The sequence below is a fragment of the Barbus barbus genome, assembly GCF_936440315.1.
Source record: "Barbus barbus genome assembly, chromosome: 31".
Lineage (NCBI taxonomy): Eukaryota > Metazoa > Chordata > Actinopteri > Cypriniformes > Cyprinidae > Barbus > Barbus barbus.
The window spans coordinates 22,221,407-22,236,283 of NC_136759.1; the positions used below are offsets into that span (position 1 = coordinate 22,221,407).

Genomic DNA, 14,877 nt, shown 5'->3' on the forward strand with positions numbered 1-14,877 from the left:
AAACCTATTGTATATAATTAAAATTATTAGCCTAAAAATAGCATTTTTGTGAAAGCTCAAAAGCTATAATACAAATATTTTAAAATGTGTTTTTAAATACATTTGCGCCATTTTTGAAGCTGAAAATCTAACTGTTTATACACTGAAATTAATGTTCCATATAAGATTGAGTATAATTAAAATGAACATAACATAACATAAATAGAATCCATATATCCAGAATCCTATATAAATAGTTCCAGAAAGTTTGAATTATTATTATTATTATTTTAAAGAACTCTGTTAGTACACACAAAAACATGTTTCCTCCAGAGCTGAATAGACCCACATGCTAGCAGAAGTCTTTGTTATGCGTGTGGCTGTGCACTGCTCGCTGTACAGTTTCTGCACGAGTCCTGGCCGATGTAACGTCCGCAGGCACACACGCTTCACAGGGACTTAATGAATTCAGGTGGCAGAGATGATAAACCGTGTCTGCCACACTTTGGAGTGTGCAGATAAATTGTTTAGGCTGCTCTGTTCTAGTGCAGGAAAACAGTGACTTTGACCCTTAGACGTCAACTTGACCTTCAAAGTTAATTATGCAAAATAAAATATCAAATAACAAATTACAAAAAAAGAGGGGGAACAAAAACAACAACCAAGCTTTCATTATCACAAAAGATGACCTCATGTTGCCAGAGGGAATGGCCGGATCTAATTGCTTAGGAAGGGGAAAAAAACAACAGAGCAACTATTCCTGATGTTAATTATTGTTTTTTCTCTTTCACTAATTGCAGTTATTGAGTAAATGTACTTTGCCTGCTATTTGTTCATTTGACAAACAGGGGATTAAATAAGTGATATGACAGCATGGGACCGAAACAAAGGACGAAAAATTGAACTCTCTTCAACCCTTGAGGTAATGCCACTTATGGCTGGTTATCAACAACAATTTACTGTGCCTTATCAAATATGCAGCATTTGTACATTAAAATAAACAGTACACACAATAAATGTGTGTGAAGTAGTTTTAAATTAGTTTTGCCTACAGTCAAGGTCACATAAATGTATTGCTAATGAATATGCTACATGAGTATTAACACAAACACATTTTCTGTTGTTATACGGACTGATGGCCAAGTCAAAATCATTTTCTCTAGAAAAAGGTTTACCTTTTAGTTAATATGGAATCAGTTACAGGGGCATAGGATGGATTTACTGTTTGGGAGGGCCAAAAAAAATAGTGTGCATTTTCATTGGTAATTGAAACAAAATAGTAAAGTTAGACGAATAGCTGTTGTCTTGCTTTAGCTAGTGCGCCTGTGCCACCAGTGACTACACAGAATAAAAATGCCTGGTTGATCAAAACAAAATCACAACTAATGCAAAATTCAGCCTTATATACACCATAGGTTAAAACAGAGATGGAACTTAACATCTGTGCCCCCTGACCAATTTATATTCTGGTATATATAATGTAAATATTTAACTTTTTTTATTCATATAATCAAAATAAGTATTAAAGGTTAGACTGTGTAAATGTGAAAAGAAAATGAGTGCCTGAACTGCAGAAGCAGGAGATACTCCTGAAACCAATTACCTTACAGCAGATGACTGAAGTCCAATAAACCACAGAGACCTTGTGAACTCTTGACTGTATCTACAGTAACATGACCCATAGCCAACCAAGACCTTTGCCATTTACGCTGAGCAAGAGTACATTTAGCTTCCAGTAGTCGAGTGAAGCTCGCTGTAAAGTATGCAGTGATGAATGTGAAACTCTGTATGCAGCCAAAAACTGATGTCTTTTTAAGATATAGCTTGAATAAGTACGACAAATATTGTGAAAAAATTATAGATGTTGAAAAGGATGTCACAGTTTTAACTGTAGTAATTACCCCTAAACCTTTAATATTAATAAAGAAATCAAATATAAATTTGAAATGGAATAATAATAATAATATTAATAATTATTATTATCATTATATAATATACTGTTATTATTATAAGTAATAACAACAATAACTATAATAATTTAAGATTATGAATATTTACATAATTTACATCTAAGTTATATATATATATATATGGTGTACTACATGCACATTTACATAATTTGAAAAAATTCTCAATTTTAAATATAATGTTAAATATGTTACAATGTTAAATATAAATATACAATACAATATAACAATAGAAAATACATTTTAAATAAGATTATCAGCATTTACATTATAAACATATAGATGTACATATATATTTTATTTATGTGTTATATATATTACAATTTCAAAAATATTAAAGTTAAAACTAAATAATTATTGATATTTCATAAAACAATTTTAAGATTATTTAAGATCAACATTATATATATATATCTTCATTTACATCATATACTGTACACATGTATGATGTAAATGTATATTTTATTTGTATATTATATGTAAATATAATACAATTTAAAAAATCAAAACATTAATGTTAAATATAAACAACATATCTATCTATCTATCTATCTATCTATCTATCTATCTATCTATCTATCTATCTATCTATCTATCTATCTATCTATCCATCTATCCATCCATCCATCCATCCATCCGTCTCTCTATCCATCCATCCATCCATCTATCTATCTGTCTCTCTATCTATCCATCTATCAAATTATATTAAGAAAATAATTACCTTTAAGATGTGTAAGAATATTAACATTTTACATAATATACACTTATATAGTGTAAATGTATATATTTTATTTGTGTATATAAAAACCTTATTAATATAAAAAATTTGCGTTATAAATGCTTCACACAAATATTACATCTTGCCTGAGCTAAATCTGAAAAAATTAAATAAAATAAAAATAAAAATAGCATCTTTGCAGTATGACGTATTCTACACTCAATGTGCCATGGAAAAGTTATCAGCCTTTAGTAGAGAAAACAGTAAATAGAAAGTAGAAAGTATACTCACTCGTAGAAAGTAGTCCATCCATCGTCATTGCTTTTTGTGGCCAGCAGACCTGAGCTTCCATGATAAGTCATCATGGCAAGCTCTTGACCCTGGGAAGCAACACTCTTCAGCGCATTATTAGTTCCAATAGTGAACCAGAATGTCTGGCCATCAGGACCCATCAGCCAGAGCGGCAATCCTGTTGTGTCTCTACGAATGGTTACTTTGTTCTTATTCTTGTCGATGATGCTGCTCAGGTCACCTTCGCCAGAGTAGGTGAAGTTGTACAGGTAGTCTCCAGTGGTCAGGCTCTGAGTGTAGATGTGACTCCCGTTCACGTCAAACAGGTAGAGTTCGTCATCGATGGGCGAGGAAACCTCATACATGTTGAGCGGGTTGAGGAACGCCTTGTTCCTCCTGACATATCGGATGCGTATGTTGCCTAGGTCGGCGATGAAGAGTTCTCCATCGGGCGAAACCGCCAATGAGGAGGGCGCGTTTAGCTTGGCATCTTTGGCGTAGCCGTCGTCGCCCGAGTAGCAGTCGCAGTTAGCGTCGTTCTTGCAGTCGCAGCCACTGGGGGCGCCAGCGACCAGAGAGATCTCCCCATTGGTTGAGACCTGACGGACTCGGTTGATCTTCTTCTCATCCGACTCGGAGATGTAAAGCAAGCCGTTGTGGGAGACGGCAAGAGCATTGGCGGATTCCAAGGTGGCGTGGATAGCGATTTTGCTGACTAGGAAGTGATCCAGGCCGGGTACCTGGCAGTGCATTGGCCTTCCCGCTACAATCCTCACCTGATGGTTCTCTGAGATCTGCAGGACTACGTTGTTGTCCAGAACATAAAGCGAATTGTCCATCGGGCTCACGGCCAGATCAGTGGGCCATTCTAGACGCACCTATGGGAGACAGGGGAAAAACACAGTTATAATGCAGCATTAAGAATATATTTTATTTGTTAGGTTTGAAAAAAAAAACAAACAGTTGCCATGGGAAGACATGAAGCAGCTTCTTAAATAACTACAGAGAAGGTAAAAAAAAACACAAACAAATTCAACTTTATTACATTAAACAATAACAAAATAAACATAAAAAAAATCCAACATTTACTTTTGACATACACAACAGACTGAATAAAAAAAGATCAAAATGTTTAATTCAGCAATATTTGCTATTGGTGCAAAAATCATCCTCTTTATGGCATGTGTTAATAATATTAATAATAATAATAATAATAATAACTAGATAAAATTTTTTGTCGAGACAAACTTTAAGTTGGCTTGAGAAAGTCGGACCAGAAAGTTTGAAAAAGTTTGAAAAGTTTAAGAAATTTAAAAAAGTTTTAAGTTTGACGGTTTTAAGTTTAAAGTAGTTTTACAAGATTAAGGCAATACAGTCTGTCAGAGATAGATAGATGGTTGCTAGGGTGTTGCTAAGCAGTTGCTAGGGTACCCGGGTGGTTGCTAAGGTGTTGCTATGCGGTTGCTAAGGTACCCAGGTTGGTTGCTAGGGTGTTGCTAAATGGTTGCTAAGGTACCCAGGTCGGTTGCTAGGGTGTTGCTAAGTGGTTGCTAGGGTACCCAGGTCGGTTGCTAAGGTGTTGCTAAGGTACCCGGGGTTGTTGATCCAAAGATATAATCTCAGTAATTTTGTGCCAATGTTAAGTCTATGGGACATTTTTGCCTAAATTTTTGCATGAGGGAAGTCCTGTTTGTGATCACGAGTCAAAAGAGCAACACTTGCATGTTTCTATGATGCTTCTATCCAAAGATATTCCTTTTGATCTGTTTTCAGTGGAATGAATGAGGGTGCTGGTGCTGGGTGCTTGCTAGGGTGCTGTAAGTGGTTGCTAGGGTGTGGCCATGAAGATCATAGGTCATTACTTATTGGTTACTTAAAAGATGAGTGAAATAAGTTACAGAGCGAGAGAGAGAGAGAGAGAGAGAGAGAGAAGGGGTTCCTAAGGGCCTGTGTGTGTGTGTGAGAAAGTGACAGTTGAGATTCAAATTCACGAACATTCCACCATTGTAAGTCAATGGGACTTTTTTGCCCGCTTTTTCGTCCGCTGTGTGAACATCGTAGGTCCGATCACTTAGAAAAGATATAGCCCACCTCTCCTCAATGAGCTGGTCGATTTGACACCTCATTCATGGGTCTGTGACAAACGGTGCAGGAGGAGTAGCATGCCAAAGTTTTGTCCAGAAGAAGCAGAAGCAGAAGAATAAGTACGCAAGATAACAATAGTGACGCCTTTGGCAAGCACCACTAATAATAATATGTTTAAATAGGATTTCAGTAAGTTGGCTTTCTCAAGCAAACTTAAGTCGTTTTGTACACCAATAGATTTGGTTTAGGCTTACACCGTGTCTACACTGGACGCGACAAAGCGACAGTAGAAAATCATTTGAAATTTGTGTCAACATGTAACGCGTCAGAAGTTTACTGTCGAGGATTTGTCGTGTCACGCCATCCAGTGTAGACAGCGTCACTGATTATAATTATAGTATTTTGTCGCACTGCTTCGCATCCAGTGTCGACACGGTGTTACGACAAGGCAAAAAGTAGATCCCGTGTAAATATCGAATCAGCTTTCCAGCGCTGGAGAGAACTCAAGGAGCAGGAAGGCCTCCGATCGGGTGCCGAGGTTGCTTTGTTTCTTCTCGATAGGTCAGTAACATTGGATTTGCTTTGTTTCACAGAAGTAATTGTTGCCTGGGTTGTGTACGTATGTGTGGGGCGGAGCTATCAAAATAGGGACGAGACCCTTTTGCGGTAGGGGTGTGTTTGTTTTGGTGATTTCAAATGTCAACATTGGCTACCAGAAATCACTTTCTCCACCTTTAAAAACTCTGTTTGACTGAGAAACACTGATGTTGGCAGTATTTCAAAGAAATAGTTACATTTCTGTTTGAGTGTTGCACTTTTTTCTAGAGAGGAGGAAGTGAAAACTGAAATGCCAGATGCTACATTAATAATGGAAAAGCAAATGCGATGAAAAAAGAAAAAGTTTGAATAGGTCACAATTGCCGCAGAAGACAAACAGTTCTTGAGTCGATTCTGCTTTATCTGAAGAGAAGTTGAAATGGTGATAAGAAAGAGAAGCAGGAGAGAAAAAGTGAGTCAAATGATCAGATTAAACCATGGACTCCCAAAACACCATACTTGCACCGTATCTGTCACCCCTCCACGCGGTTGTCTTTTTCTAGCTTTGGCTTATTAATTTCATAATGGAAAGTGACTGCAGCAGGGAACAGGAACTTCTAAACAAAACGTGGCACCACGTATCAAACAAGACCCGCTGTCTCCTGCTTGGCTGCCTAAATTATGACTTATTGTTCTGAAAATAATGTAGCAGGCTTTTAACATAGAAATGATTGAATCTGGTGAATCTGCACCGACCCTCTCTTCACTAGGGGACCGTAATCGCTCTCTTAGGGGCCGAATATGAAGTGTCTAATTTCAATAGTGTTCTTGGCACGCTAACAAGCCCGGCTGATTAAAAGAAGGTTTTAATGCACTCTGAGAATAGACAAAAAGCTGAGCTTAATATTAAAAGCCGCAATCTGTAGCCGTCGACTGGGACATGTTGGTTTTTACGGAAAAGTGAGAAAAGCTATGTAAATAGCATGATTAATGTAGTGCATTAAAATCTGCCTTCAAAGTTTTCTGACTTTCTCATAATAGATTCCTAAATGTGACTGAAAAACATTACGTTGACATTTTCATCAGAGACTCAAGCAAGCAGATGTGGCATTTAAATGAAAGAAATGGCTACAAACTTCATTTTACAGACTCAGACAGTCACTTAATGTTAAAGAGCATGATTTAGCATTAATACTTAATACTTCTTGATACTATAATGAAAAAATTAAATAAAATAAAATGCCCAAAGTGCATACATTCTGGTATTTCATGCAAACAAAAACCCAGATAATTAGGAATGCACCAGAATGCATGAGCTAACAAAATACGTTAGATAAAATCTTCAAAACAGCAGAACTAGAAGCTGTTAAAAAAAAGTAGGTGCAAGCAATATTATAGTTGATCTCACAAGTGTAAGGATTTCAGTATCCTGAAGATCCTGGACTGTCCGATAAGTCCTCAACAACATAAAACATAGCACTCAATACACCATTCTGCCCTCATTCCTGGAAATGATGCCCGCACCCTGAGCTGATCTATATCAAACTGCCTCCTGGACGCTGGTCTGCAGTAATCTATTGTCCACAGCCACTGCCATGGCTTAAGTAGCACCACGCATTGATTTTAAGATACGATTAAGTCACAGTAAGACCCGAAGAAAGAAGACTCTCACTGCCTAACTGAGTCACCATGTACTGTTCGATATCGGTCAGTGATATCTCCCCCGAGCTGAAACCTACAACACACACACACACACACACACACACACAACATGACATGATATCGAGATTTCTTATCACGGCATAGGGATTAATATAAAACACATCATGGAGCAGAAGAGCAGGAGAGGAGTTGGTGATGGACAGGCTTTAACAGAAACCAAATTCCAATTTAAAATAATCACTGAAAGAAAGCGAAAAGTTACCCAGTACCTTATCGAGACGTCAGTGAAAGAACATCATCTGGAAAGCATTGCATTTGGTTTTAAGTGCAATATGTGTGTACAAATCTAATAAACATCTTAAGGGCAAACTCAAAGGCTTTTCAAAGCTTTTAAGGTCAAGTAGCCCCAAATATGATTTGGGAAGGACTCCCTTCCCAAAATATAACAAAATATAACTGTACTATTAGTATTATTATTTTATTGGACCACCTCAAGAAAAAAAACTAAACAATAAGCATTGCAAAAACATTTAAACATTGTTGAAAAACCTCTGGGAAAGGTTTGTTTTTCTATGTTAAATGTGATTTCCTTAAGTAGGACATGTTTCTTTTGGTCTTGGAACAACACTGCCAATAACAATCAGATTTTAAGCTTAGGTACAGGGTCCAACCAATCAGATTTCAGAGTTAGGGCTAATTCCAGGGTTAGGGATTCAACAGCATTCTAGCCCACCAATCACTTTCATCCAGTTTCCAGGGTAGGCTTAGCATTAAGGATATGATTAGATGATGGCTTAATGCTACAAATTTTTATTCCAGGCCCAGAAAGGATGTTTATTCAGGAATCCTTGGCTTTTTGCAATATATTGCATGGAACAAAAAAAGACAAAACATTTTCCAGATGAAAATGGACCCGATAAACAGATGTCTTGATGTTTTCGTGCAGGGTAATTCTTTGCTTATCAAATCCATTATCTTCTGAACAGTGGTGATTAAATATTCAGCTCCTGTGTGTGTGTGTGTGTGTGTCTGGGTGGGGAGGACGGAGGTGGGATTTGATACCTCTGTGAGTGATAGACAGGATGTATCATCTCTATTTCTTCATCTACTCCTCACAATTTCACACACTAACAGAGTGAGAGAGAGACAATAAATGGCTCACACCCTCGTAAATCCAACACTAGAACAGCTGCCGTTAAATCCTTCAACATACGCTGAAGCATGCGTAATGAGAACACGCAGGCTTGACCTTGTCCGAAAGCATGTAAGCCAGCTTGCATCTTAAACAGCCTTTTCAAAATACAGTCCATTTCTTATCAATTTTGATTTGCGTCATGAAAAGGAAAATAATCACTCGCTTAGTTTGAAATCATGCCGTTGCTGTAGATAACAGGGTGGCGCACCATTTAAATTCCAATCAAATTCCTGAAGTAGCAAACAGGATGCAGAGTTGACCTTTCGCTAAGCTCCGCCCACCTCAAACTCTTACTATCCACACAACAATGACCGGAATCAATAAGTAAATGAATAACGTTCTCAAGCTACTCAAGAATTTTGTTTTTGAAGAAATTAATACTTAGCAAGGGCGCATTCATCAAAGTGACTGTGAAGACATTTATAATCTTACATAAGATTTCTATTTCAAATACATGTTGTTCTTTTGAACTTTCTTTTCATCAAAGCACTCTGAAAAAACATTGAAAACATGTCATGGTTTATACAAAAATAGCACTGTTTTTAACTTTGATGAATAATATTAAGAAATATTTGTTAAGCAGCAAATTAGCATATTAGAATGATTTCTGAAGGATCATGTGACACTGAAAACTGCTGAAAGATCAGTTTTGCCACCACAGAAATTAATTACATTTTAAAAAGTATTCAATGGAAAACAGTCACAATATTACTGCTTTACTGTATTTTTGATCCAATAAATGCAGCCTTGGTGAGCATAAGAGATTTATTTGAAAAACTTTTACCCAAACACAACTTGTATCTTCTATGCATACACTGTGTCACTATTATAAGACTTGTTTTGGATAATATTCTATAATATTATGTTATATTATTATTAGTGCTGTCAAACATTTAATCGCGATTAATCTCATCCAAAATAAACGTTTTTGTTTACATAGTATATGTGTGTGTAATGTGTATATTTATTATGTATATATAAATACACACCCATGCATGTATATATTTAAGAAAAATATGTTATGTTTATATATTAAATATATTTATATATAATGTAAATTATATGAATATAAATATATACATGCAAATACATGTAAATATTTTAAATACTATATGCGTGTGTTTAAATATACACAGTAGATTTATTATGTAAATAAAAACTTATTTTGATTAACTGCGATTAATCATTTGACAGCACTAATTATATAAAAATATATAATAATATGAAAAATATCTAAACACACAGATAGTCTTATAGTCTTACTGTACACTAAACAAGTCCGAAACCTGAACATATGGCAGATGGAAACAGTTGCTAAGGTAGGATTGCTTAGTAATGTTTTAAGGCAGGGCTAAGAGAGGGTAAGTCAAATTCATATTTATTTTTCATTTTAATTTGAGGAAAGATTAAATCTATATTTTACATAGAGTCTACCATCAAATCCCAGTAATTTTTCTCCTCTCTAGTAATGTTGCCGAACTCCTGTTGTAAACCCCTGAATTTCATAACAAAAATAACCATCGCTGAAGTAAAAAGACATTTAAATACTCCCATTCCTCCAAGAATGTGCAGTTATCACCATATTTCTACGTTCACCAGGGGATGAGGAGAATATTTATTCCAGAAACCAATGTAAGAGTTTAGAAGAAATATTTTTGCCAAGTCTCAAATTCATAGCGCTCGTGCAGGGTGCCTGTGCTGCCTGAAAGGCAAACAAATTTGGAATATAATGCGAGGTGTGCTCTGAATGCAAAATCTGAATAGTAAGTGGAAAGGAATGAAGCCATCACAGAATTGAAGCTTCCAAGGGGGGCTTATTGGAAGCGGAGATATCGGGACCTAAAGAGCATCACATGTTAATGAACTCGGTACCCGGCACCAAAAAATATATTTTTTGTTGGATCTAGCTGAGAATTGGCAGGCGGTGTATGAGAGGGAGGAAACAGGCTTCAGATGAGCCCTCAAAAGTGTGGCAGCAGCAGGCTTAAGTAATGCGGCGTGTTTGATGCAGTGAGCATGTGCTGCACATGCATTTTTAATGGATGCTTTTTACTGTCTGAGTATCTTTGGCAGAAGCTGGTGTGATTTGTCATCATTGAGGCTAGTACTGCAGTGGTGTTTCTGTGAGTGTGTGTGTGTGTGTTTCAGGCTAGAGAGGTTTTCTCTGTGGTGCAGCTGGAGGTCGTCTCCCCAGTGATCCATGTCCTCTCAGCAAAATAAAGGTCAGAAAGGTCAGGCAACAGAGGCATTATTGAGCAAACCGTAAGCTGGACAGATATATGTAAGCAAAACCAGAAGCTTGAATACAATTTATGTATTGGACTATTGCGTTCAATTTATGATATTCATACTGTGAAGAGTCATCAATGAGACCTATAAAAATATGTATCAAATTTAATTGGTTGTAAGGTAACACGCACGCTCGCACATATACATATACATACATATATATATATACATACATATATACATATATATATATATATATATATATATATATATATATATATATATATATATATATATATATATATATATATATATATATATATATATATACATACATACATACATACATACATACATATACATATACATACACACACACACATATATATACAACTGACAACACTAGTGTATGTATATAACTGATACATACATTATCATGTCAAGATTTGAAAATTGCGGTTTAAAAACTGCAAGTTTCCAACTTTCCAAGCTGGAAGCCCGTTCTATTGCACTTTTCCAAAAAGGATGTAATAACAGACTTGTAACGATTGAGTGATTGCACTGCAGTGATATCGAAACATTTCAGTTTGCTACATTCAAAACGTAAAACTGCGTAAAGAAATGCATAATGAAGACATTTACTATAGAATCAAGGCAAAAGCTTATTGCAGTCAACTATATTTCCTTTGTCATTATAACCGCAGGCATTGTTGATTGTCTTGACACTGGGAGAACGTCGCAGGCAAAATAAAGTAAAGGAAAACCAAAGCAGCCTGGAAATCTCCAGGTCTGGACCTCTAGGGCAGCGTCACATCCCAAAATGATACTTTAGAGATGGCAGTCAGCGCAGCGTCCTTGCTTGGGGTGACAGGTAACATTTGGATTGGTTAACAGCGCCTAGGGTGACGAGAGAGTGCACGTCTCTGTGAGTGTGTATGCCAGCTTGTTTTTGGGATGGAGGGAGCAGCTCTGTCGCTCAGGTTGTAGGTCAGCTTGAAACTGGGTTTCACAGACCTGCAGCTGCAGGCAGCATCTGGGTTACTGGGAGCCAAGGGAACACAGAGACCCCTGACCTGCCCTGAAGAGATGTCAGCTGCAACCCTTCACCCTCGCTAAGGCTAACATGACAACTACGCCAAACATGGTGGCAGGACAGTATAGTCGTGCTGGCCTTTCACAAATCCTGCCATGAACTGGCCTTTATAAAGAGGCGTGATGGGTGAGAAAGCCACAGAGGGAATACAAGAAGGCTACCCACCTGCGAGATGTCCATCACTGAGTCACAGCTCAGAGGTCGTGCTGAAGTCAAGTCGTTGAAGCCCAGCAGGGTGGATATGATACCATTCTGATCGATGCGACGGATCATGGTGCCGTCTACAAAGAAGATCACGCCATACTTATCCACAGTAATGCCTGGAGACAAGAGACAGAAAAAGGGAATGGATCTCTGCTGGGAGGACTGAATAATCCTACATGATCAACAATTTGTTGAATTACATAGCTATCAAGAAGATTAAAATGTATAACACAAACCTAAAAAAAAAAAATACATTTTTAAAAAATACAGTTAGCTATAGAAAATTAAGCCTATTTTTGCAACACCACATACTTTATATTTACAATACAATTCTTGAAACCATAATTAAAAAATATATATATAAAAAAGTATAGTATTTAGTAAAAAAAGTGGTAGTATTTGTTGTACAGCAATTAATGCATGCCAATGTAAATAAAAATGCTAATGTAAATAACAGTCTTATAAAAAAACAGGAATCACCTTTAACAAACAAACAAACAAACAAATGAATGCATGAATGAATAAATAAATAAATGAAAGGGAAGAAGGTAATATACCTAACTGTGGAAAAAATGTCAATGTGTCATTTAAAAAAAAAAGTAGTATATTAAAATTTACTATATTACAATAACAAAATGTAATGAGAATCGTCACTGATCGTTCAAAGTTAGAATGATAAATAAAGTCAATATATTAATGATATAGTGATAATTGTAAGGACAGAACAGAATGCATATCTCTCAGCATCAACATTCTCAATAGGAAGCCAGAAGCCTAATAAAAAATCCATGTGTTATATTAATTATTTATGGCTGAGGAACAACAACCAGGTATTGAGCAGCCTGGAGAAGAGAGATGCGTGTGGTGCTGTTCAAGCTATTTAAGAGATATTTAAGGGAAACGTGACGCTGGGTACGTCATTTCATTTGATCATTTGCATATCATAATGCAACGATAATCACAGCTTCAGTCACAAATGTTTCTTTACTCTCAAATGATGGAAAATAGACTAGAAAATGCCATTATATTATTGTTTTGTGTTGGTGAAAATAGAACGAAACATTAATTGTAGCCCCCCAAGATTCCCCTCAGAGGACTACATATGCTACACTAGGAGTATGGGTACTCTCTACACTGGAAAATTGACAAGCGTATGCAAACCACAGGTTTTGCTATTGATTTCATGCTGTGGTTTTGGGGTTTACTCTGAATTTGTTGCTTAGGGCTTGTACTGGTACAAATATATGGAGGAAACTCATTTTGTAGAGAGCATGTGCAGCTGAGGCAAAATAGCCAAAATTGCTTACAGCATCTTTAATTTAAAGGAATTTGCTCATGGTCTAATGGGAATGATGGGCAAATTGAACCAGTGATGCCAAAAATCACTGTCTGTTTCTGAAATAAATCGACGCTGTTATTCAGATATATGGAAGTTTACCTCTAGGGTTGGTAAGTGTGGCCTCCACGGCCTTGCCTCCATCCCCGCAGCGCGTCTCATCGTAGGGTAGACACTGATCGCCTGTGCCGGCCACCAGCTCTAGATTCTTTGCCACATCCTTCACTGTGTTCAGAGATTTTACTTTAAACACCTTCCTGCTGCTGGTGTCCGAAAGGTACAGGGCGCCCGAAATGGGACTAGTAGTCAGGTAATATTTGTGAGCAGGACTATTGCTAAAAAAATCAAACAAAGAAAAACAATTAGTTTGTGTAAAGTACATATTTGTAAAATTTGATTGAGATTTCGGTAACACTTTATTTTAAGGTGTACTTGTTACAAATTACATGCACTTACTATTATAACAATAAATTATGCATAATTACATGCAAGCATCTCTAATCCTAACCATATAGTAAGTACATGTAGTTAATTAATATTACTCAGCACTTAAATGTATAATTACACTGTAACAAGGACACCTTAAAATAAAGTTTAACCCAGATTTTTAATTCATAAATGTATTCATATGATATGTAAATGTAATTATAATGCAGTAAAGCAATTAAAAAAAACAGCAGGCTTTTGAATCATTTCAATATGTGAATCGTGTATCACGTTTAAATCCATGCATTACAAACAGCCTCAGAGATGGGAATTTGCAGTGAGGGTTTATGTACATTGCAAATAAAAATCAAGGGTTGACAGATTCACTGCCATAGCTTGAGATATTTCTGCCATGTCCTCTTCACATCAATATTTTACTGTATGCATCTACTCTCATTCCAAATATAGAAACGCATGTAGTGTGTGTAAAGCCTGTGGTTAATGCAGTCGGCCCAGTGTCTAATGTGCTGCCAGTGCGCATTCAAATAGGTATGCCACCAACTCCCCTACAGGGAAACTTTCTTCTGGAGATGCATGTGGTCTAGAGCCGTTATCTAAACACATTATGTATTCCTGGAGCAAAAATGGCCCACAGGCTGAAAACACAGTCCATTACATGGTAAAGCTGGACAGTCAAAGTCATTCCTCACAACCACACAGGGGGCTAAAGAACATGAAAGCCCAACAAAATTGCTCCAATCAGGCTAGAGAGGGTCTCACCCGTGGGGGGGGGAAAAAAAAAAACACTATCACAACGTACTGAGTTTCTTCTCTATAGTGTACTAATCATATAATTTTACACTTTTCAAGTTGATTTGTGATATGCTCTAATTATAGCTCTGCTGATGGCTACATCTGTGGTCAAAGACTGCTTGTGGTGAAATGTGGATGACTTGCAAAGGTTAGTGGGTGATCAAAGTTTGTTCACTTAAAAATGTTACTTCAGGCACGTGCAATTTCCATCAGCTGAAGTACAGTGAAAAACGAAGAATTACTGTACTGGCTGATTTAATATGTGTTGCAGAAAATGTGAAAATCATAATGTTCAACTCGTGATAAATGTTAGCTTTTGTGAAAATTTGTGAATATTCAGCA

General features: G+C 36.6%; 1 protein-coding gene across 2 annotated transcripts in view; it reads right to left on the reverse strand.

Annotated features, from left to right (window-relative positions):
* Positions 1-14,877, reverse strand: part of LOC306851400 (teneurin-4) — a gene marked incomplete at its 5' end in the record, with an annotated part of 157,629 nt that overhangs the window by 29,632 nt on the left and 113,120 nt on the right. For both annotated transcript variants that reach the window (XM_079387595.1, XM_079387594.1), the window contains 3 exons: positions 2,956-3,833; positions 11,922-12,076; positions 13,399-13,631. In XM_079387595.1, the coding sequence (XP_079243721.1) occupies positions 2,956-3,833; positions 11,922-12,076; positions 13,399-13,631 (1,266 nt within the window). The remainder of the gene's footprint in view (positions 1-2,955; positions 3,834-11,921; positions 12,077-13,398; positions 13,632-14,877) is intronic.